This window comes from Onychostoma macrolepis, chromosome 15, assembly GCF_012432095.1.
Source record: "Onychostoma macrolepis isolate SWU-2019 chromosome 15, ASM1243209v1, whole genome shotgun sequence".
In the NCBI taxonomy this organism is placed as follows: Eukaryota; Metazoa; Chordata; class Actinopteri; order Cypriniformes; family Cyprinidae; genus Onychostoma; species Onychostoma macrolepis.
In genome coordinates this window covers 26,799,147-26,822,899 of record NC_081169.1, presented here as the reverse complement: position 1 = coordinate 26,822,899, position 23,753 = coordinate 26,799,147, and the positions used below count along the sequence as shown (strand labels likewise).

The following is a 23,753-nucleotide window of genomic DNA, read 5'->3' as shown; positions in this document are numbered from 1 at the left end:
AGAAGTGAGAGGATCGGTCTTGGAATACATAATAAATAAATCTTCTTGAAATAATACCAATAATTAATCAAAGTGACAAAGGTGAGTTTTGAAAACTGGTACAAAAATATCTTTATTTGCATTTTGCATGGACATTAATGAATCCACCCTGCTCAGTCAGTTGCATATTTCCAGACCAACAGCAGCTCATTTTACAATAGGTTGAAACAACCCCTCAAACAATGTAACAAAAGAAAATTGAAAGTACAGAGCCTTAACCTAATTTAAAAAAATCAGTTGTGATAAGTATGGCAAGGAGTTTAGGTCCTCATCATATCTTAAACGCCAGAAAATACAGTTCAGATGCTGTATTGTGTAGTGTTTTTCACAAAAAGTTCACTTTTAAACTGAAGACACAACTTCAGGCCTATTTGTTTCTTTTATACTAATAGTAGCCTACTTCTATAAAGAGACAGTTAATAATGCATTTGAATAGTCAAATCACCCTGGTGTTTGGACCCCAATAATCGCAGCTGGACGATTATCCAGCGAATCAGATCCGACTAATACTATACCTTGGCTTTGCCGCACTTGATAATGGATCTGCTATGCATTATAGGAAATGAATACCTGGAAAACTGTACAGAATGTAGGCCACCGACGCGCGTGACTTGACGTCATTGCCGTCCGCATCAGAAATCAAAAGTAAAAGCAGCTAAATCTTCAGAGTTTATGTTTCGCCTTTTAAACGGTCAGAATTGTTTCTTAACGGTACTGATTATCAAAGCGATTCATATGAGTCTTTATAAAAGCTAAGAAATGAATTAGCTAGGCCTCATAGAAAAGGTGGAGCATGTTATTGATTGAAAATTAATCAAGGTAGGTCTAAATCAAGACTCGAGACACTGTTACTGGTGACTTCTGCAAACGAGAAAAACAGGATCTCAGGAATGGATCGAGAAAAATAAGATTTCAACGCAGGATCCGTTCAGCTGAATAGTGTTTGTTTGTCATTCCCATCCAGACTCAGTGGTGAAGATCAGGCTCTGTTTCAACTGTTCAGCTTCATCATGGATGACACACAAACATCCAGAGATGAGGATTTTACGCCAGGATGCAGGTACTTTGAATAAACACCATATTTATTCACTTTTAAATGATCGAAGATTGCAAGATGTTTGATGATAAATGCTTTAAGGACCTTATAATAAAATGGTCGTCATAAAGGATTACCTTTTCTGGTATAGTTCAAGTCATCAGAAGAGATCAGAAGCAGAGCCCAGCTGTGTGTCTATGAAGAGTGACTGGTCTATAGATAATGTAATAGATTTTAAGAGCGGAGATACACAGACTGCTAGCAGGTAAAACATTTCTATAAAAAATATGATTATAGTATTGCATTTTGTTTTCTCTGAATAGTATCAATATTCTTTAATATTTTCTACAATATGAGAAATTCTTTTTGCACGTTTATAGTTAATCCCTGATATTTTAACAAATATAGTGTAATACACACATATGTTACCCTGGACGACAAAACCAGTCTTAAGTGTCAATTTTTTGCGAAATTGAGATTTATACATCATCTGAAAGCTGAATAAATAAACTGTCCATTGATGTATGGTTTGTTAGGATCGGACAATATTTGGCCTAGATACAACTATTTGAAAATCTGAGGGTGCAAAAAAATTCAAATATTGAGAAAATTGCCTTTAAAGTTGTCCAAATGACTCTTAGCAATGCATATTACTAATCAAAAGTGAAGTTTTGATACATTTACGGTGAGAAATTTACAAAATATCTTCATGGAACATGATTTGTACTATGCTAATGATTTTTGGCATAAAAGAAAAATCGATAATTTTGACCCATACAATGTATTTTTGGCTATTGCTACAAATATACCCCAGCAATTTAAGACTGGTTTTGTGGTCCAGACTCACATATATATGCACACATCTGTGAAAGCAATCAGTTCAATTTACATTTTTGTATGAACATAGTGTAAAATAAAAAATACTTAAACTTTAATCTCTTTCTGTGACAGTTCATTAAACCAGAAGAGATCAGAAGCAGAGCCCAGCTGTGTGTCTATTAAGAGTGACTGGTCTATAGATAATGTAATAGATTTTAAGAGTGAAAATACACAGACTGATCTCAGGTATAACACTTGTACAAATATATTGTTATATATGGCAATTTTATTATTAGAATAATATCAGTAATATGTGTTATGTTGTTGTGTAATGTAGTTATTTTTAATCTTTATCTTATATTTTAACTTGGATATTGTTGCTCACACATCTGTGAAAGCATTCTGTTCAATTTACATTTTTTTGTTGTAATATAGTGTAAATGAATTTATCATAAAGTGCTCTTTAAAGTTTTTTTAATGATAAATGAAAATATTTTGAATTCAGTAATTCAAAGGATTTACTTTAACCACTCTCTTTTATAGTTTAGTCCGTCTGAAAAGATCAGAACCAGATCCCAGCTGTGAGTCTATGAGGAGTGAATGGTCTATTGACCCTCAAATACATTTTAAGTGTAGAGATACACAAACTGTCCTCAGGTATAACATTTCTGTAAAAATATTATTTGATTGGTATACAGATTACAAAAAAGACTTTGTGCTTAGTAACTTGTGTAATATTGTGGTATTTAAATTTTGCAGTCATGAAGTCCTCAACACGTTTAGATTCAATTTGATGAAGACGTTTCAGTGTCTCTATGAAGGAAAGCAGGGAAACCCAACACTCCTGAATGATATCTACACAGAGCTCTACATCACAGAGAGTGAGAGTGGAGAGATCAGTAATGAACATGAGGTGAGACAGATTGAGACACAATCCAGGAGAGCAGCAACAGAGGACACACCGATCAAATGCAATGACATCTTTAGACCTTTACCTGGACAAGACAAACCCATCAGAACTGTGCTGACAAAGGGAGTCGCTGGCATTGGAAAAACAGTCTCTGTGCAGAAGTTCATCCTGGACTGGGCTGAAGGGAAAGAGAATCAGGACGTCCAGCTCATATTTCCACTTCCTTTCAGAGAACTCAATCTGATGAAGGACAAAACACTCAGTCTTTCAGATCTTCTTCATGTCTTTTTCCCTGAAACCAAAGAAATGGAAATATCCCGTGACAGACATAAAGTGTTGTTCATCTTTGATGGTCTGGATGAGTGTCGTCTGTCTCTGGATTTTCAGAGCGATGTTAGGTTGTATGATGTAAGTCAATCAGCGTCAGTGGACGTGCTGCTGATGAACCTCATTGCGGGGAATCTGCTTCCCTCTGCTCTCATCTGGATCACCTCCAGACCAGCAGCAGCTGATCTCGTCCCCTCTGAGTGTGTCCATCGAGTGACAGAGGTACGAGGCTTCAATGATCCACAGAAGGAGGAATACTTCAGGAAGAGAATCAGTGATCAGAGTCTGGCCGATAGGATCATCTCACACCTGAAGTCATCAAGGAGCCTCTTCATCATGTGCCACATCCCAGTGTTCTGCTGGATCTCAGCCGCTGTTCTGGAGAAGATGTTGAGTCGAGCAGAGAGTGGAGAGATTCCCAAGACTCTCACTCAAATGTACACACACTTCCTGATCCTTCAGACCAACATCAAACATGAGAAGGACTATGAGAAAAATGTGACTGATGAAGACATGATCCTCAGACTGGGGAAACTGGCTTTTCAGCAGCTTGTGAAAGGCAACCTGATCTTCTATGAGGAAGACCTGAGAGAGTGTGGCATTGATGTGACAGAAGCATCAGTGTACTCAGGATTGTGCACTCAGATCTTCAGAGAGGAGCTTGGCTTGTATCAGGGGAAAGTCTTCTGCTTTGTTCATCTGAGCGTTCAGGAACATCTAGCAGCTCTATATGTGCACCTCTCCTGTACAAACAACAGGAGAAATGTGTTTGAACAAATCACCAAACTGAGTTTGTGGGCCAGAGTTAGGGACAGTTTTCAACTCAATTCATCAAGACACGTTTTATTATCTGATGTACATCATAGAGCTTTGAATGAAGCTCTACAGAGTAAAAATGGACATCTGGACCTTTTCTTGCGGTTCCTTTTGGGTCTGTCAGTGAAATCTCATCAGATTCTTCTACAAGGACTAATAAAAGAATCAAGAATCAGATCTGACAGTAATAATGAAACAATTGAATATATCAAGAAGAAGATCAGGATCATTGACTGTCCAGAGAAATCAATCAATCTGTTCCACTGTCTGAATGAACTGGGTGACCATTCACTAGTGGAGGAAATACAACAGTATCTGAAATCTGGAACAATAAAGGGTGCCAAACTCTCTTCATCTCAGTGTTCAGCTATAGTTTTTGCGTTGTTGACATCAGAGAAGAAACTGGATGAGTTTGATATTAATAAAATTGGTAGTGGAAACAATAAACTGCAAGTTTTTCAGAAGCTGCTGCCTGTGATTAAAGAATCCAGATCAGTTCAGTAAGTATCACTGAGCACAATCACTTCACTGTTTAAACATTAAGAAAAATTTAGAGAAGTCACCTATGAATAAATAGTACAAGTTTATAAGTTATTAAAAAAATGTTTTTTCAAATAAAAGAGGAGTTTAAATATTTGTAATTTTAGTTTTTTAAACAACTGATTGTTATGAGGCTGTCCAGAACAATGCAGCAACTTATTTATTAAAACAAAACAACAAATTAAATACAAGTAATAATAAGAAGATTCCAAACACAAGATGAACAGAATGCACATAACATCCACATGGGACAACACCAGACAAAGAACAAGAGAAGCATTGGTGTATTTATACTCAAGATAACAAGGGGCTGATAAGGGACAGGTGAAAGTGAATAGGTGGAAACAAAGAAGAGTAACCATGAGAGCAAACAAGGGAGCTAATCCAACAAGGGAAACAGGAACTAAACACAGGAAGAGAATTCAGAAATGTTGGGCCTGTCCGAATACCCACACTTGGGGTCTTTGCACTTGACCACATGTCTAATTAGATAATTTCCTGCATTTGGCCCAAGTGTTCAAGTGGTTGTGAGTAAGTGCACATACCCACACGTGTAGAACTTTTCATTACCTGATGGGACACTTTTTCTGTTTTAAAATGCAAGTGTTTACAGAGGTTTATTTAGATTTTCTAATACTATGCATTTTAAAACAAAATTCTAAATGTCTGTTCAGTAGTCCCTATAACAGTTGACACAATTTAATAATTGTGGTCTTCCTTTTTGAGTGATAAAAATCAGTTGTAAATGTTGTACACAATACACATATTCATCTTTGTACCAAATAAAATGTTCAACACTGTGTTTTACTACCAAATTAGATGTAATATCTAATTGCTATTAATATTTAACTTACACTAGTGCTCTCAAGTGGCCAAGATCACAAGTGTGGGTATTTGGAAAGGCCCAATAGAAACAGAAAAAACGCTTCAAAATAAAAGTCCAACACAGGCTGGAATCATGACACTACATTGTGCAACAGAGAAATATTATTAATCTTTCTATATGTTATGCTTTGTGCCATTTTAGACATCAATCCAACGATCCATCAAACGTGCTGATTTATGCTTTAAGTTTATACCTTCTCTTTAATAATGGATTCACTGCTAAACTGATCTGATTTGATCTGAACTAAGAAAGTGAAGAGTGTGTCATTGTTCTCTACAGGCTGAGTAAGTGTGGTGTCACAGATGAAGGTTGTGCTGCTCTGGCTTCAGCTCTGAGATCAAACCCCTCAAACCTGAGAGAACTGGATCTGTCTGGGAATAAACTAGGAGTTTCAGGAGTCATGCTGCTGTCTGGTGTAATACAGAATCTTCTCTGTAAACTGGAGATACTTCGGTAAGATCATATAAGACTCTCACACATGAAACACAAAGTAAAGTATATATTTGAAGTGTTCAGCCAATAGGAGCCTATTCATTCAGTCACATCAATCATCATTGCACGCCTATATAAGCAGCAGTCTTTGTGCCATCCCAGCAACAATTCCTCCGGCATTCTTCCACCTCCCCATCCCCTCCTCTATTTCTGTTAGTCTCCCTCTATGTAGTACCGCAATGGGGCAGTTGAACTCTGAGCTCAAGCTGAGCCTCGGGTTCGAGCCTCTATTGAGGACAGCAAGCCACGTTTGTTTACCATTAACCATCAGGACTGGATGGTAACATAACAGTAAAACTCAGCTATAGTGAATGGTGTCACTTATTTAAAACAGATTTTGCATTAGATACATTTTTTAAAATAAAAAAATACAGGGATGGTTCAATATTATTTATCCTCCTTGACTGAGACTTAAGCCTAAATGTTTTATGATCAGGATTTTTGCTCTGTGACATTTTAGGTCTCAGTCTAATGACCCATTAAACATATTGATTTGTGCTTTAAGTTTGTATTTTCTCTTTAGTAATGGATTCAGTGCTAAACTGATCTGAGGCAGTGAAGAGTGTGTCATTTTTCTCTACAGGTTTAGGGACTGTGGTGTCACAGATGAAGGTTGTGCTGCTCTGGCTTCAGCTCTGAGATCAAACCCCTCACACCTGAGAGAACTGGATCTGTCTGGAAGTAAACTAGGAGATTCAAGCATGAAGCTTTTTTCTGCTGTACTTGCGAATCCTCACTGTAAACTGGAGAAGCTGTGGTAAGATCATATAACACAATGTGACGTATATGTGAAGTGCAAAATGAATCACAAAAACAAAATCACTAAAAACAAAATAATAAATCCAAAAACAAAAAGCAGTAAATCTAAAAACAAAATACCTGAAAAGGTAGGTTTAACCTACTTGCCACTGATTGGAGGAGACGTCTGTCAATCAAGATGTGTCAGCTGCGTCACGTCGATACGCTGTTTACGTCATTTGTGCTTTGATTTGAATGAAAACAGCGTATCTGCGTGTCGCACCCAACCAGTAGCCCCTCACTGCAGAACAAACGATCCAGGGGGCGGGGTTGGATCCACATCCAGGGGGTGGAGATTGGTAGGTTTATGTAAATGTAAGGTGGGAGGAGTTGGATCTAGATCCAACCACACCCCCTGGATCTTGTGTTCTGCAATGAGGACCATCTCCGAATTGTTAAATAAAGTCGTTATTGTTGTTTTCTTTGCGTACAAAACTATTCTCGTAGCTTCATAAAATTACAGTTGAACCACTGATGTCACGTGGATTATTTTACTGAGTTCCTTGCTACGTTTCTGGACGTTGATCGTGCTAATCACATTGCTGGCTTTTACGGGTTTGGAACGACATGGGGGTAAGTGATTAATGACAAAATTTTCATTTTGGGGTGGAGTAACCCTTTAAGATCAACCTGAACATAATTGTAACCCATAAAGTGACAGGCTGTCATGGGATATTACTTTAAACTTTTAAAGGATATACTACGTCAAAAATATTGCTTTCATCTTCTGACAACTGCTGGCAAACCGTTTTTTTTTAACGAATATTTGACTTGACCTGAAGAAGGACATATGCAGGTAACTGCACATGATTCAGTTTCCCCGTTGCTCTGTGTGTGTGTGTGTGTGTGTGTGTGTGTGTGTGTGTGTGTATACGAGGGAATGTGTGAGTGAGGAGCTCCGCTTCTGCCTCAGAAAGAGAAAGCAATAATATAGTAAAACTCAGCTATGTAGTGAATAGTGTCATTAATTAACAAAATTTTTAAATTAAAAATAGAGGGATGGTGCAGTGAAGAAACATTATTTATCCTGCTTGATTGAGACTTTAGATTTTTTATGATCATGTTTTGTGCTCTGTGATATTTCAGATCTCAGTCCAATGATTCATCAAAACATTGATTTGTGATTTTAAGTTTGTACTTTCTCTTTAATAATGGATTTACTGCTAATCCGTATTCTGTTCTGATCTGAGAGAGTGAAGAGTGTGTCATTTTTCTCTACAGGTTGAGTGACTGTTGTATCACAGATGAAGGTTGTGTTGCTCTGGATTCAGCTCTGAGATCAAACCCCTCACACCTGAGAGAACTGGATCTGACTGGGAATAAACTAGGAGATTCGGGAGTCATGCTGCTGTCTGGTGTAATACAGAATCTTCTCTGTAAACTGGAGATACTTCGGTAAGATCATACAGGACTCTCACACATGAAACACAAAGTAAAGTATATTTTAAGTGTTCAACCTCTTTCTGCTGCTGTGAGTTCAGCTGAGTGAGCTGTGAATGATTGAACACATGAGCTGCTCCTCAATAACATGATACTGCAGGACTGAGAGTCACACTGAAATACGCACAATCAACATTTCAGTCTCTTGACTTTAAACAAACTCAAGCTCAACACAGTCAGAACTGAGAAATGAAGAACATGTTGGATTCATTATTTTCATCACATTCATCTTTCAGCAGTGACTCTTTTTAAAATATTGTTTTAATCGTGTAAAATCACACACACTACTACTTCATACATATTAGCTCAGATCTAAATAACAGTAAAACTCAGCTACCCTGTTGAAAAAAAAGAGCATATGCTGGTTTGAGCTGATTTAAGCTGGTCCTTACCTGGTCACGAGCTGGTCCTAAGCAACTAGCTCCTGACCAGCTTAAACCAGCGCAAACCAGCAGTCATGCTTCAAAACATATCTAACCAGCATATGCTGTTTTTTTCAACTGGGTATATAGTGAATGGTGTCACTTATTTAAAACACATTTAGCATTAGAGACATTTAAAAAAAAAAAAAAAAACACTGTATTGTTCAATATTATTTATCATCCTTGACTGAGACTTAGGCCTAAATGTTTTATGATCAGGTTTTGTGCTCCGTAACATTTTAGATCTCAATCTAATGACCCATCAAACATATTGATTTGTGCTTTAAGTTTGTACTTTCACTTTAGTAATCTTTTGTAATTTCTCTTTAGTGCTAAACCGATCTGATTTGAGAGAATGAAGAGTGTGTCATTGTTCTCTACAGGTTGAGTAATTGTGGTCTCAAAGTTGAAGGTTGTGCTGCTCTGGGTTCAGCTCTGAGATCAAACCCCTCACACCTGAGAGAACTGGATCTGTCTGGAAGTAAACTAAGAGATTCAAGCATGAAGCTTTTCTCTGCTGTACTTGCGAATCCTCACTGTAAACTGGAGAAGCTGTGGTAAGATCATATAACACAATGTGAAGTATATGTGAAGTGCAAAACGAATCACAAAAACAAAATTACTACAAACAAAATAACAAAAAACAGTAAATCAAAAACAAAATGGCAAATCTAAAAACAAAATGAAACCTACCTGAAAAGATAGGTATTGTTAGCATATGGAATAGTTGCCACTGATTGAATGAGACATCTGTCAATCAGGATGTACAGAAAGTCAGAAAAGTGTGACCAGCTTTGTTTCTTGTAAATGGTGGACTTCTGTGTTCACTTTTAAACAATTTTTTTCAGTAGCAAGACCTTCAAATAAGACGATCTTCTTACAGTACAAATAGCCTATATTGTTGGCTGTTGCCAGATAACATGTCAAAAGAAACCAGTCAGATACTGTTAGTAGGAGAGTAAAGAAGGTGGGCTTATTCTTTTGATGCGACCAACCTAGTACAAATCTGCCTTTTCCTGAACCCATTCTTCTCCCTTATTTCCATTGCATATTAGCTCAGAGAGGCATTTGTTTTAAAGAAAAAATTAAGAAAAAAAAAAATGTAAATACGGTGTTTAATGAGTATTTAATAGTGGGAATGTCAAAAGCCCAGCAGATATTCATTTTACAATTAACATTTTAATAGGTCTTTAAAAACAGAGCGTGCGAAAAACAATCCATGTTAGGATACTTTGGCTTATTAAAGAGCCTACAGAATTTAATTTCAAACTGAACATAATTGGAACCCACAAAGTGACAGTCTGTCAGTCAGTGCAGTTACATTGTTACGCCAGTAGGTGGCGGCAAGGGATTGTTTTTATGAGTGAGTTATTAAATTGTTCATGCAACTAATATGCTTAAAGTTAGAAATGCTTATTCATTCATGAATGAATAAAATAAGGTGATGAAATGAATTTAACTTTGAGCGCCACTTTATAAGGTTCAGTCCGCTTCCGTCTCAGACACAGAAAGCAATAATATAGTAAAAATCAGCTATGTAATGGATAGTGTCATTAATTAAAACACATTTTGCTTGATTGAGACTTTAGATTTTTTATGATTATGTTTTGTGCTCTGTTACATTTTAGATGTCAGTCCAATGATTCATCAAACATTGATTTGTGCTTTAAGTTTGTACTTCCGCTGTAATAATGGATTCAGTGCTAAACTGATCTGATCTGAGCTGAGAGAGTGAAGAGTGTGTCATTGTTCTCTACAGGTTGAGTAATTGTGCTGTTACAGTTGAAGGTTGTGCTGCTCTGGCTTCAGCTCTGAGATCAAATCCCTCACACCTGAGAGAACTGGATCTATCTGGAAGTAAACTAGGAAATTCAGGCATGAAGTTTCTCTCTGCTGTACTGGAGAATCCTCACTGTAAACTGGAGATCCTGTGGTAAGATCATATATATATATATATATATATATATATATATATATATATATATATATATATAACACATTGTGAAGTATATGTGAAGTGCAAAACAAATCACAAATCCAAAAACAAAACAGCAGTAAATCATAAGCACAATGGCAAATCTAAAAACAAAATGAAAGAAAAGGTAGGTATCATTGGCAAATGGAATAGTTGCCACTGATTGGACGAGACATCTGTCAATCAAGATGTATAGAAAGTAAAACAATTGTGTCCAGCTTTGTGTTCTTGTACATGGTGGACTTCTGTGTACACTTTTTTTTTTTTTTTTCAGTAGCAAAATCTTTAAACAGATGATCCTTTTACAGTGCAAATACCTGTACAGTTAAATGTACGGTACTTGCATTGCCTTGGCTGTTGAACAAGCATCTGGATGCTGTCTTAGATGAAAGTCTTGATGATTTAAAGGTTTGATGCTGTTGGAATTGCGATCATGCTCTTCTGGGTTATAAGTGACAAACTCCAAAGATGTTATTCTGACTTGGTGGTGGTCGGGAGATTTCTCTCCAGGGTGGAAAGGTGCAACATGGCTTGCGCCAAAGAAGAGAGTTTTAGAGAGAGAGAGGTCACAGAGTAGTTATAGAACCACAAAGTTCTATGGAGGTCACACCTCCAGGGGGTCAGTAAGCCAATGGTAGCTTAAACTTTCAGAGGATAAGTTTATGACTCTTCGTCTTCTAGCAGAGTGTTTTGCATATTAGAGTGCGCTGGCAGTTTGTGTCCCTTCATGCTCTAAATTAATATAACAAGAATACAGTGCGTACTATGAGAAGGTGATGTACTCCAATGTGTAGGGCATTAAATTAATTAGGATTCATTTGATAGGGCATTAAATGTGTAGGGCATTAAATTAATTAGGATTAATTTGATAGGAAGCATGAATAAGGTTACATTATGGATTCAATCATAAAGCAGGTATACAATACAACACTATACAAGACAGTAATAATCATACACACAAGCATGAATGGGGAAATGGATTGAGAGTTGCTCTGCCTGCATTCCTTTGAACTATAAAACCAGACTTATCAGATCATTTGTCACTGCTTGCCATGGTAACCGGAGGCTGTTCTGCTTGTTAGTTGCTCTTCAGGGGTTATCCGCGGAACTCTAACACGTAGTTTGCTTTTTTGGGTGAGGGGGTTAGCTGGATTATTCATTAAATATAATCAACAATTGTGTGTCTGATTGGTCCAAATGCTACATTGTTTGGGTTAGGAGTAGGTGTGGGTGGACTTTCCATATATTTTTTAGAAATGTGTAATCATATACATAGAATGTTATACTGTTTTGTACTGCAATACTGTACACTGAGGTGCAAGTAGCATTTGTCAAAATCAACATTTCAATCTCTTGACTTTAAACAGATTAAATCAAAACACAGTCAGAACTATGAGAACAGTGCAGTTGTGTTCTTAAATAAGATATAAATAGTGAATGCAGTTTTTGAGTGAGATATAACAATAAAGAATTGTAATAATTGAGAATTTGAAATACTGAAAAGAAAAATGAAAAGGGAGATGCAGTGACTCAATGTATAGGGAAAAGAGAAAATCAGAAATATTTTAGAGAAGATGAAATGATTTTAAAAATACCATCAACTAAAAGAATGAAAGTCAGTGACGACAAGCAACTTAGTGCTGATCAACTATCCAGCTCAGAAAGAGTCCTCTGACTCATCAGCTGTGAGTCACATGAAGACAGATTTTTAGTGACAATTGTTTCTTTACAGTCTACTAAGGGAAATATATTTGTTTTAAATGATGTAAAATGATGTATTAATTGAATCAGTTGAATTTGAAACCATTTTGACTTTTAAAGAGATTCTTTCTAGTGTGAAAAAAAAACATTTTTCAATTTGCTGACTGCATAGAATAAAAATAATGAAGTTGACAATTTTTTTTTTTTTTTTGGTTTTCTATGAAAAATATTTTTTTAGAACTCCGCTCTCACAAGAAAATCACAAACTCATACATATTTCTATAGATAAAAATAACAGTACAGTTCACAACAGTTAATTAAAACGGATTTTGCATGAGAGATTTGACAAAAAAATACAGACATTGCAATGAATAGAGATTATTTATCATGTTGTTTTATGATCATGTTTTGGGCCCTGTGGCATTTTAGTCCAGTGATCTATCAATCATACTGATTTGTTCTTTAAGTTTTACCTTCTCTATAATAATGGATTCAGTGCTAAACTGGTTTGATCTGAACTGAGAGAGTGAAGAGTGTGTCATTGTTCTCTACAGGTTGAATAATTGTGGTGTTACAGGTGAAGGTTGTGCTGCTCTGGCTTCAGCTCTGAGATCAAACCCCTCACACCTGAGAGAACTGGATCTGACTGAGAATAAACTAGGAAATTCTGATATGAAGCTTCTTTTTGCTGTACTGGCAAATCCTCACTGTAAACTGGAGATACTGGGGTAAGATCATCTCTCTGATAACCATGTCTTTGTCCTCAGTAAGGCATGTCCTTTCATGTACAATTTAGGACTAAAATTAGCTTGCAAAATAATTGTTCAGTAAACCATAAATCTCAGGAAAAATGACTTTGATGACTGAAGATGAAGTTTGTTTTATTTGTCTCCATCACATCACATGACCTGCTGCTCCTGTTTGACCCAACAATCATTTATTGGTGCTTTTTCTTTCAAAATGTTTAGTGATAAAAGGAAAGACGCACAAAACCTTTAAAACAAGAAAGTTTAATTAGTAACCCTCTGGTGTTGTTTGGTCACATTAGACTGAACAAAATGTTATATTTAATGTTTTTACTTTATCGGAATGGTACAAAACTTGGTGGCTTTTGCACCAAGATTTGAAAAAGCTAAATGGTCATAAAAAGTAGTCACACTTGTGTTGTTTGCTGTTAAAAATGACCGCCATAGGAAATCAATAGGATATACGAAAAACTACCTAAATACAGAGCAATTTTGGGGCATACAATCTACAAATCAGGAATGAAGGGGTGAAACTCTAAAACATGAAGAGTGAAAAACAGACACACACACACACACATACTCAAAGAGAGAGTGAGTTCAGGACTGTTTAGCAGTTATTTGAGCCGGAAGACTAGGTTGAAATCGGATCCTAGCCAGATAAATTGAGTTCTGATTCCTGTAATCATGATGCAAATAATGACACTACAAATCAACATAAAAAAACCCCCCAAATTATTAACTTTGGCAAAAATTGGTCTCTAATAATCCCTAAATAGCTATATCCAAATGAAGAGTTCAGATGCAAAAGCCCCTAAGTGCCGTTTGAAAAATGAGCATTTTTTTTCAGGCTCCTATGTTTAAGTTCAGTTATTTCACTTTAATGACTATGAAAAGAACCTATTAAAGTGAAATTACTTAAACTACATTAGAGATCTGTCTCACATTCAACTCTGTGTGACTGTTCAGGCCTGAAACACATAACAGTTTCAAACAGCACCACTGATCATCAACATGCATAAATCTCATTCTATCAGCAGCAGTATGTGGCAATGATTGTCATTATATCTCCTCCCTGCTCTGAGACCAGAGTCAATAACAAGCTACAGACATCTCAACTACAATTCACATTGTGTCATTGTTCTCTACAGGTTGAGGAGTTGTGGTGTCACAGATGAAGGTTGTGCTGCTCTGGTTTCAGCTCTGAGATCAAACCCCTCACACCTGAGATATCTGAATCTGTCTGGGAATAAACTATCAGAATCTGGTGAGAAGTGTCTCTCTGGTCTGAAGGATAATCCACATTATAAACTGGAGAGACTAAAGTACTGTGAGTATATTTTTATTTAAAGCCTTTAAATTGGACCAAGTTCAGTAACAGGCCTCATATGTGTGTAACTGGAGAATATAAGATAATAATTCAGCTCTACATTAGTCTCTGTACTTTAAACTGTGTTTAACAAGAGTTTAATTCTGTAATGTTATTGATCTATGAATATTTGAATATTTTCATTTCGTACAGTGTCCCTGTGTGTAAGCGATAAAGAGAGAGTTGTTGATCATTTGCTGTTATTAATCTATGATCAGTTTTTCATTCATATCTCTGGCTGTAATATGAATATACTAATATCTCTGGGTGTGTTTTTTCTGAAATGGATCTGCTGATGTGATGTAACAGCAGTAATGTCTCATATGTGACTGTCTGTGTAGGACTCTCAGTATTTAGACGTCAGTCCAGTTTCCTCAGGATCAGCTGACGGTGAATAAGGAGCCACTACAGAGACTCAAGACACAGAGATCACACAGACTTCACATCACTTTGTTTTTATATTTTGTGGGTCTGTTCTTTTGAAGTACTGTTGTCATTAGATTTCCACAATTATCTCTTTAAAGGACCTGAAATTGCTGTATAATTTAAGACTCAATTTTTTACATGATTGCCCATGAATGAGTGTTTAAAACCACCGTGTACAGTTTGGGATTGTTTTGAATTTGCTAGATGTTGATTACAATACAGATGCTGTATACTCAATACACACTACAAGCATGTAACATTTAAAGGAATAGTTTATCAAAAAAATGAAAATTCTATCATAATTTACTCTTTTTTTTCATGATTTACTCATCCTCCACTTGTTCCAAACTTTCATTCTCATTTTCTTTCAGAATTTCATTTTGTGTGAACTATCCCTTTAAGTGAAAAAAGTAAAACACATTTTAATCAGCAAGCCATTGTATATGAGAGATGTATTGTGCACTATATACAACTTTGTTTTTGGAACAATGAGATAAACAATAACACTTTAGTTTAAATTTAGTGTAAGGTGACATGTTTTATATTAGATAGCATCAACTAAAGATAAATATATTTTTTTTACTTATAATATTATATTATTTACCTATTTTACACATGACAATCTAAATGATCTATTAAACTGTGCAGATGGTTGAAATAAATATTTAATGTGGGTGAAAATAAATGTATTTTCTGTTTTTTTTTTTTTTTTTTACAAAAATATCCACTTGAAAGATTTGATTTTCAAGTTACTTTATGGACAGCCTATTAGGAATAACTGCACTATTTTATTTAGAATTAAATAACGTTTTGTAGAGACTGGATGGAGAATAGAAGATACTACATTTCATAAAAACAACTTTTGGCTCATTGTTTTGTTTGCTTTTACTTTCCTTTTGGATTTTGGAACCAAGCATTCCAGCTTCAGATAATGAGGTGTTTGATAATTGTTGATTGAAGGTAAAACAGTATAAAAGCATCTAACAAATATAGTAGTCATAATTAGACAATATTATTGAATAAATATTTTTTATAATAAAAAGGCTTATGTGCAGGCCACAGAGCAACAAAATACTCAAAAAGCAAAATGTCAAAAATATAGGGAATTTGATTACATTGTCTGAGTGTAGATCTTATACTTAATATTTTATATTTATTGCCTTTGTGTGTGTGCGTGTATATATATATATATATATATATATATATAGTTTACTTTTATTTCAATGTGTCATCCCGATGAGATAGCTTGTGTACAGGGAAAACATGAAATATGTGTCCTGTCGTATTTTAATGTAAATGTGCTTTAGTTAGACTCTTATTTTGAAATGTATCGAGCGTCACCCGGAAATACTCAGAGCAGTTGGTGAACATGCTTTACGATTATGTTTTTAATACACTTTGTGTTGCTGTGAATTATATAATTACGGGAACTCGGATAGATGAAATTGCGTTTACAGAGTTTTAAATGAATTTGGTGGCTTCGTAAGTAGACTGTGACTGTTTTTGCCATGTTTTTCTTCTGAAAATAACAGCTGCTGCAGTTCATTTGAATTTTCAGTGGATTTAACGTCCAATATTAATTGTATAGAGAGCGGTGTTTGTTGATATAGTCATAAACGACCTCCTGTCATCACAACAGTCAATCAATGGCGCTTGTTTGATGTAATAAAAGTATTATGTTGTATTCTTATGTGCTGTTAATATACATGTCATGTTTTGAACCCCATTCAGGTGCTCTTCAAAAATCTAAAATGGGTAAAAAGAAGGTGAAAGACAGAAGTCCTCGGGCAGACAGCAGCACTGAGACAGCAGGTACATGTATGACAGCTGCCCTGAACAATGAAATGCTGACAGTGATTTTTAATCATGAAACCTCACACGTGATTCTCCTACTGCTTTGTAAGGGGTTTCCTGCACTCACATCCGTAAAGGAATAGAGCAAAACTTACTGAAGAAAGCCGGTCTGAATGAGCAGTGGAGCTTATGTCAAGACTGTGAGCCAGACAAACCTGTTCAAAAACAGATCTTAGAGGATGAAACTGACAGAGAAAGTCCAGCTGTGTGGATGTGCCTGAAATGTGGCTACATAGTAAGTGATCAGGTGACTTATGATACGTTGCTATTGGCCAGACACACATAAACAATGTTGTGATCCTCATCAGGGCTGCGGGAGATCAGAGAATCAGCATGCGATCAAGCACTACGAGACGCCTCGATCTGAGCCACACTGTTTAGTGCTCAGTCTGGACGTCTGGAGCGTCTGGTAAGTGACACACATCCACCTCCTCACTGAAGTGTAGCAGGGTTTGTGTGTTCAGATCTCTTAGCTTCTGCTCCGATGTGCTGCAGGTGTTACATCTGTGATGATGAAGTTCAGTATTCCAGCACGGGGCAGCTGGCGCAGCTGATCACTAACATAAGAAAACAAGTGCTGACGGATCCTGACAAGAAGACTTCCAACAAAAGTAGGTGTTTTAGAGTTCTTAGGGTTATTACCACTTACATAATATTAGTACTAGTTGACCAATCATTTTTTTTCTTTGTTTTTAAGAAAAAAATAAGACAGAATAGCTGCTCTTAAAATTGACCAGTGCATGAAATAGTGAAATAATGTTTTTGCCTGTAGTGTCTTTCCTTAAAAAAAAAAGCATATATTTGCATACATACTCTGCAGAAAGTAAGAAGGAAGAGAGCTTAGAGACAAATCCCGCAGAGCAAACGCTGGATGAAGAGAAAGAGAACAAGGAGAAGCAGAAGAGCAGCTCAAAACACGATGACAGTCCCAAAAGACAGAAAGCAGCAGGAAACTCTGGTGTCGTGAGCGTCAGGGGTCTCAGTAATCTGGGCAACACGTGTTTCTTCAATGCAGTCGTGCAGGTACAGAGTCAGAGTCAGACACTTCATGTGAAAAACAGAAACACACATGCAAGACCTCCAAAGCCTGATGTTCTTGTCTCTTTCAGAATTTATCACAGACACAGTTTTTGCGAGAACTGCTGAACCAGATCACAGATAAGAAGAGCTGCTTCAACATCACACCTGCACTGTCATCTGAACTGGTACTGATGCTGAGCTGCTTGTGTTCTCTCCTGGTTCTTTTTATGCCAAAAGCTTCAATTAACAGGACGTTTTCACATCATGTTTTCAGGAACCTCTTCAGATCCAGCTGGAAAGGCCCGGGTCGCTCACACTGGCTATGTGCCAGTTACTGAATGAAATCCAGGAGACCAAGAAAGGTGTCATGACCCCTAAAGAACTCTTCACACAAGTGTGTAAAAAGTAAGTAGCCAAACAAAAGTGTTCCCAGCACAAGACGCCTGATATAATAAGAAAAAAGTTCTGTCCTTAAAAGATTTTATTGCATATATTTGTTTGCTAGTTTGACTCATTTTTCACTTTTACAATAGATATGTGACCCTGGACCACAAAACCAGTCTTAAGTCGCTGGGGTATATTTGTAGCAATAGCCAAAAATACATTGTATGGGTCAAAATTATCAATTTTTCTTTTATGCCAAAAATCATTAGGATATTAAGTAAAGATCATGTTCCATGAAGATATTTTGTACATTTCTTACCGTAAATATATCAAAACTTCATTTTTGATCAGTAATATGCATTGCTAAGAACTTCATTTGGACAACTTTAAAGGTGATTTTCTCAATATTTAGATTTTTTTGCACCCTCAGATTCCAGATTTTCAAATAGTTGTATCTCGGCCAAATATTGTCTGATCCTAAAATTTACACTTAAGACTGGTTTTGTGGTCCAGGGTCACATATAATGACAGAAAGCCTCCAAAAAATAATTAAAACAAATTCTACCCTACATTCAAAAGTTTGGGTTATTAAAATCAGGTCAGTTTTATTTTGGAACAAATGACTACTTTTAGTCAGCAAAAATGCAATAACATGATCAAAAGTGATAGTAAAGACATATTTCTAATTCCTATAAATGCTGTTCTTTTGAACTTTCTATTTACCAAATAATCCTGAAAATGATCCCAAATCAGCATATTAGAATGATGATTAAGGATGCTAATGATGCAGCTTTGCATCACAAGAATAAATTACATTTTAGAATATATTAAAATGGAAAACAGTTCTATTAAATTGCAATAATATTTCACAATATTCATGTGTATATTAAATAAATGCAGCCTTTCTTGTTATTTGTTGTTCTCAGAGCGCCACGGTTTAAAGGCTTTCAGCAGCAGGACAGTCAGGAGCTCCTGCGGTACCTTCTGGACGGCATGAGGGCAGAAGAAGTGAAAGTATGAACCTCTAACAGGACATGAACAGAGACCATATGAAATGTGCATCATCTTAGCAGTGAACTCATGTCTGCTCGTTTTCCTGTCATTTCAGTTGACTATAAAGAATGTTTGACACATTTTAGTTTAACAGAGTCCTTCTGCTGTTTGTTTATTTCCTGTATTTTTTCAGAGAGTAAATTCTGGAATTCTGGAGGCTTTGAAAAACTCTGGCAAAAGCTTAGAGGCTGAGCACATGAAGAAGGTTATTAAAGGTACAAGTCATTGTCAGATTACTAGCATGGCAAATTATATATTTTAATGTAATGCTTAGAGTATGATTAAACACAAAACATGAGTAAAATTAGGCTATCTCTTGCATTGTTTTCACCAGAGTATGAGAAAAATGGTGCGCCCAAGAACTTTGTGGACCGAGTGTTTGGTGGAGAGATGTGCAGCACAGTGATGTGTAAAGAGTGCAGAACTGTGTCTCTGGTCACAGAGATGTTTCTGGATCTTTCTCTTCCTGTAGCTGATGAGGTGAACTTCATATAGCTGCTTTATCCCTCATGTGAATATTCTGGTGAAGTGATCTGATTTGAGTGTTTCCTTCAGGCCTACAGGAAGAAGAATCAGAAGAAAGTCACCCAGTATCGCAGCAGCGTCAGTGACGATGGAGACAAAGAAAACACAACATCTCTGACCAATGGGAATGAAGACATGCCTACAGGAACAGGAAGCAAGTACCAGCAGAAGAAAGCAAAGAAACAGGCCAAGAAACAAGCCAAGGTGAAGACACACACACACACACACACACTAGTTCAGATGGTCAATAAAGTGGGAATAATAATGTCTTTGTAATTGTGTTATAATTAGTGATATTAGTGATATATATATAATAGCCTTTATTTGAGCCAGAGTTAAATTGCAAAAAATGTTGCCATTTATTCGTAATTGCTTTGGCCAATTACTGGACATTTTAGCACCAACTGTTCTTAATTTATTTTGTGAATTTTGAGTAAATATTATGTAAAATAAATGTCCATTAAGTTTCATTGAAACCTATTATATATATATATTGCCTTTATATGAGGCAGAATTATATTGCATATTTTGGGTAAATATGTGAAGTATATACTATAAAGTAGAATCCAGACCATTTTGGCTTTTGTGTCCATAGACTCAGAGACGTCAGCAGAAACTGGGCAGTAAAGTGACTTTGGACGCTCTGACCAATCAGAGCACGGCAAGCAGCACTGATCCACCGGATGCCTCCGATCAAAGTCTATCAGTAAATGGCAGCGCTGATGCAGAAGCAGACGAAAACAGCCAGGAGAGTTTGAGCCCTGAGAAACCTGCTCTCTCACAAAATGAGGATGAAGATGAGGAGGAATCCGAGCAAGAACATGCTACTTCTGTCAACAACCGCTTTAACGCCTTATCTGAAGACCAAGCCTCTGAAGATGTGTCTGTAGAGGGAGAAAAAGTAGAAGAAGGGAATGCAATTGAGGAAGATGATGGTGCTGACCAGCTTTGTGTTGAAGAGGATCAGTTAACAGAAGAACTAAATACTCTGTCACTAAAAACAGAAAGTGAGATGGAGAATGGAGATGAGGCCTCAGACGATGTGAAGGAATACACAGTGGTGAATCAGGACCCTGAGCTGGCCTTTAAATCACTGGCCAGCAGGACGACGCCAGAGAAGCAGGAGTGTTCGGTGGAGTCCTGTCTGTATCAGTTCACTGAGGTGGAACATCTCACAGAGAACAACAGACTGATGTGTGTCACCTGCACAAAACGCCAGTCTGGACATAAAGCCTCAGACGGTACTGTGCTCAACTTTTACCGAATTAACAGCTGTTTTAGCTCCCTCTTGTCTCCATTTTAAACCCTTTTGACAGCCCAATCTAGGGTTCACAACCATTTTGTCAGCTGAACCACTTAGACATAAAATATTTACTTGAAAACCCCCTGGGATTTTGAGTTACTTAGTATTTCTCTAATTTAATAATACTGTTATTATTAATGATATTGGTTAATGGTTGCATGACATGCAAGTGAACATAGATATTACCTTGGTTTTTTCTCCTTTTATTCTACAGTGTGTCTGCATGACTTGGCCAAAAAATATAATTTGTGATTATTTTGTCATATTATGATTTCTTCATATATCCACTGCTGAGACATCCGGACAAAAGAACTAACTTTTAATGAGTTTTTGGTTTAATCTCTAGAAAAAAAACAACTTAAAACTACGAGTTACAATACAAATGAAGAGTTCAGATGCAAAAGCCTCTAAGTGCCATCTGAAATTTTCTTCTAAAATTAGCATTTTTATCAGGCTGCTATGTTTAGGTTCAGTAATTTTTCTCTAATAGCAATGTGTTGGTCCTTTTCTATGCAATTAAAGTGAAATAACTAAACATAAATATAGGAGCCTGATAAAAATGCTAATTTTAGAAGAAAATTTCAGATGGCACTTAGAGGCTTCTGCATCTGAACTCTTCAAATATTTATTCTTCAGCTTTAAATGTTCAAACCCTTGAGATTGTAATGTCAATTTTTTGCATGTTGTTTTGCATGTTTTTAATGTTAAATATTTAGCAGTATAAATGTTTCAGGTATTTTTAAATATTATTTGCAATCATTAAATACATTAAAGTATATTAAATATTTATTATATATAATTTATAATAATATAGTGAAATATCCTTCGGTATTGTCTGGAGCACATTAGAGTTTATTGTATGGGGCTTTATTCATGCTTGACCACTTTCATATTTTAAATCGACCAAAAGTCATTGTACACCGTTTACCTGTATTTGCTGCTGTGCAGTTTTTTGGATCTCCTGAAATGTGCTGTTTTTTAGTATTTGAACACAATACTTAAGAAACCTCGTTATAAACCTCAATTGTGAAAACAGAGCTTCTAAATGGATTTTGTTGTCATTGTCAGGTAAGAAAGCTGTTTACAGAGATGCTCTGAAGCAGATGTTGATCTCTGATCCTCCAGCTGTGCTCACACTCCACCTGAAGAGATTCCAGCAGGTAAAACACCTTGTTCATCCTCTGTCAGAAAAAAATTTGCTCTGAGACCCTTAATTTTGTCATTTCTTTGCTTGTAGGTTGGATACAGTGTTTGTAAGGTGAACAGACATGTACAGTTCCCTCAGATCTTGGATCTCGCTCCATTCTGCTCTTTAAACTGCAAGGTGAGCGAATGATCGTTGGTTTTCACAACATTAATCCATCCTTACATCACTCCTTGGGTTCTGGGTTTAGCAAACACACTCAAAACTGGTTCAAACGCACAGATCCCTGTTAACCCAGATGTGTGTTTGTGTTTTTAGGGAGTGAAGGAGGGCGAGATGCGAGTGCTGTATAGTCTTTATGGTATAGTGGAACACAGCGGCACCATGCGGTCTGGACATTATACAGCCTACGTCAAATCACGACCCTCTACGCGCAATTATGTAGAAAATGGACTTGATGCTGATTGTGAGTATCTATGCTGTTGAATCTGAGTTTTCGATGACCTTTACGGATTTATGTGAACATGCATTAGTACTGGAGGCCGTGTGCTTATTTATCATGCGTGTGCTTAATTCAAATTGCATTTAGTTGGAAATAAAGTGACATTTTGATTATTATCTATTTCCAACCATCATCTCGTAGCAGGTCACGCTGAGGTCAGTAAAGGATCATGGTTCCACGTCAGCGACAGCAGTGTCCATCTGGTTACAGAGGCCAAAGTGCAGAGTTCCCAAGCTTACCTCCTGTTCTACGAGAAGATCTCATAACTCGCATGAGGAATGATCTTCATAACAAAGGGCTGCTGGTGCTTCATTCAACTCGGTTGCTGCTGCTGGGAAATCCTGTTAAAACACACTGCAAATGAATTGAAAACTTGAATCAAAGTCGTTTATATGAGCATCATCTTTTATTTTTTTTCTCTGTTATCAGCTGTTGTTCAGGGGAAAGTTTTAATTCATCCAAACAAGATGCAGAACTTACTTGGGATCTATTTTTTAATTAAGTTAATAATTTTTCAGTGGTGATTCAAAAGCGATGAAATATTTTTCCTTACCTCTAGATCATGATAGAATGGTTTGATGAGGCTTTGGTGTGGTTGTTTGCCTCATACAGCGTACACCTCAAAGTGTATTTAAGTATCTGCTGCCAAGACTGATAGTCATTTTGCATGAATCTCATGAAGTAAAGTCATATTCCACCCCAACATTAAAGGGATATATAATTAATCCTCATTGATATAAAGAAGTCTCATCTTTATTTATGTTTAGTAAATGATCATGGACACATAAATGGTATCAGTGTTAAAACTGTATTTAAAAATGCCACAATCTAAATAAATAATGGTCTTAAGAATAGGCTTCATTTTTATATGCAAAATAGTCAAACTATATTTTCGTTTTATTTTGGGGTGAAATATGACCGACATTACCTTTTTATTTCTAAAATGTAAAACTAAACTGAAATATATATTGGTACAATTTTATATTGCAGTAAATACCTTACTGTCCTCAATATAATGGCAAATGTTTTGTTTTCTAACATTCTAAGAAGGCTTAAAATACAAATAAATAAAACTGACAATTTTCACTTCTCAAAAGCGTCTGGGCGTCTCTTGTCAAACAATACTTTTGTGTTGTACATGGAAACAGAAAATTATTAGGAGGCACCATTTACTGCGCATTAATAGCTACGTATTATGAGTTTCACTTCCTCGCGGGGGCGCGTGATGG

At 36.3% G+C, this 23,753-nt stretch overlaps 2 protein-coding genes across 4 annotated transcripts; both read left to right on the top strand.

Annotated features, from left to right (window-relative positions):
- Positions 1 to 736: 736 nt before the first annotated feature.
- Positions 737 to 15,533, top strand: LOC131520479 (NACHT, LRR and PYD domains-containing protein 12-like). Of its 2 annotated transcripts, XM_058744740.1 has the most exons (14): positions 737 to 858; positions 1,004 to 1,099; positions 1,227 to 1,340; positions 2,027 to 2,140; positions 2,438 to 2,551; positions 2,654 to 4,447; positions 5,653 to 5,826; positions 6,449 to 6,622; positions 7,885 to 8,058; positions 8,909 to 9,082; positions 10,285 to 10,458; positions 12,756 to 12,929; positions 14,096 to 14,274; positions 14,655 to 15,532. In XM_058744740.1, coding segments are annotated over exons 2-14 (3,411 nt in total). In that variant the 5' UTR covers positions 737 to 858; positions 1,004 to 1,049; the 3' UTR covers positions 14,657 to 15,532. The 2 variants fall into 2 exon arrangements, with proteins under 2 accessions (XP_058600723.1, XP_058600722.1); XM_058744739.1 differs by having other exon boundaries at positions 2,438 to 4,447; positions 14,655 to 15,533.
- A 541-nt stretch (positions 15,534 to 16,074) lies between these two features.
- On the top strand, positions 16,075 to 23,620 carry usp16 (ubiquitin specific peptidase 16). 2 transcript variants are annotated; one of them, XM_058745585.1, is made up of 17 exons: positions 16,075 to 16,221; positions 16,471 to 16,551; positions 16,644 to 16,828; positions 16,902 to 17,002; positions 17,089 to 17,204; positions 17,414 to 17,616; positions 17,703 to 17,798; positions 17,888 to 18,018; positions 18,924 to 19,011; positions 19,184 to 19,265; positions 19,385 to 19,530; positions 19,606 to 19,779; positions 20,171 to 20,816; positions 21,947 to 22,038; positions 22,116 to 22,202; positions 22,341 to 22,488; positions 22,669 to 23,620. In XM_058745585.1, exons 2-17 carry the CDS (start codon positions 16,491 to 16,493, stop codon positions 22,788 to 22,790), a joined length of 2,478 nt encoding a protein of 825 aa, XP_058601568.1. In that variant the 5' UTR covers positions 16,075 to 16,221; positions 16,471 to 16,490; the 3' UTR covers positions 22,791 to 23,620. The 2 variants fall into 2 exon arrangements, with proteins under 2 accessions (XP_058601568.1, XP_058601567.1); XM_058745584.1 differs by having other exon boundaries at positions 22,666 to 23,620.
- The last annotated feature ends 133 nt before the right edge of the window (positions 23,621 to 23,753 follow it).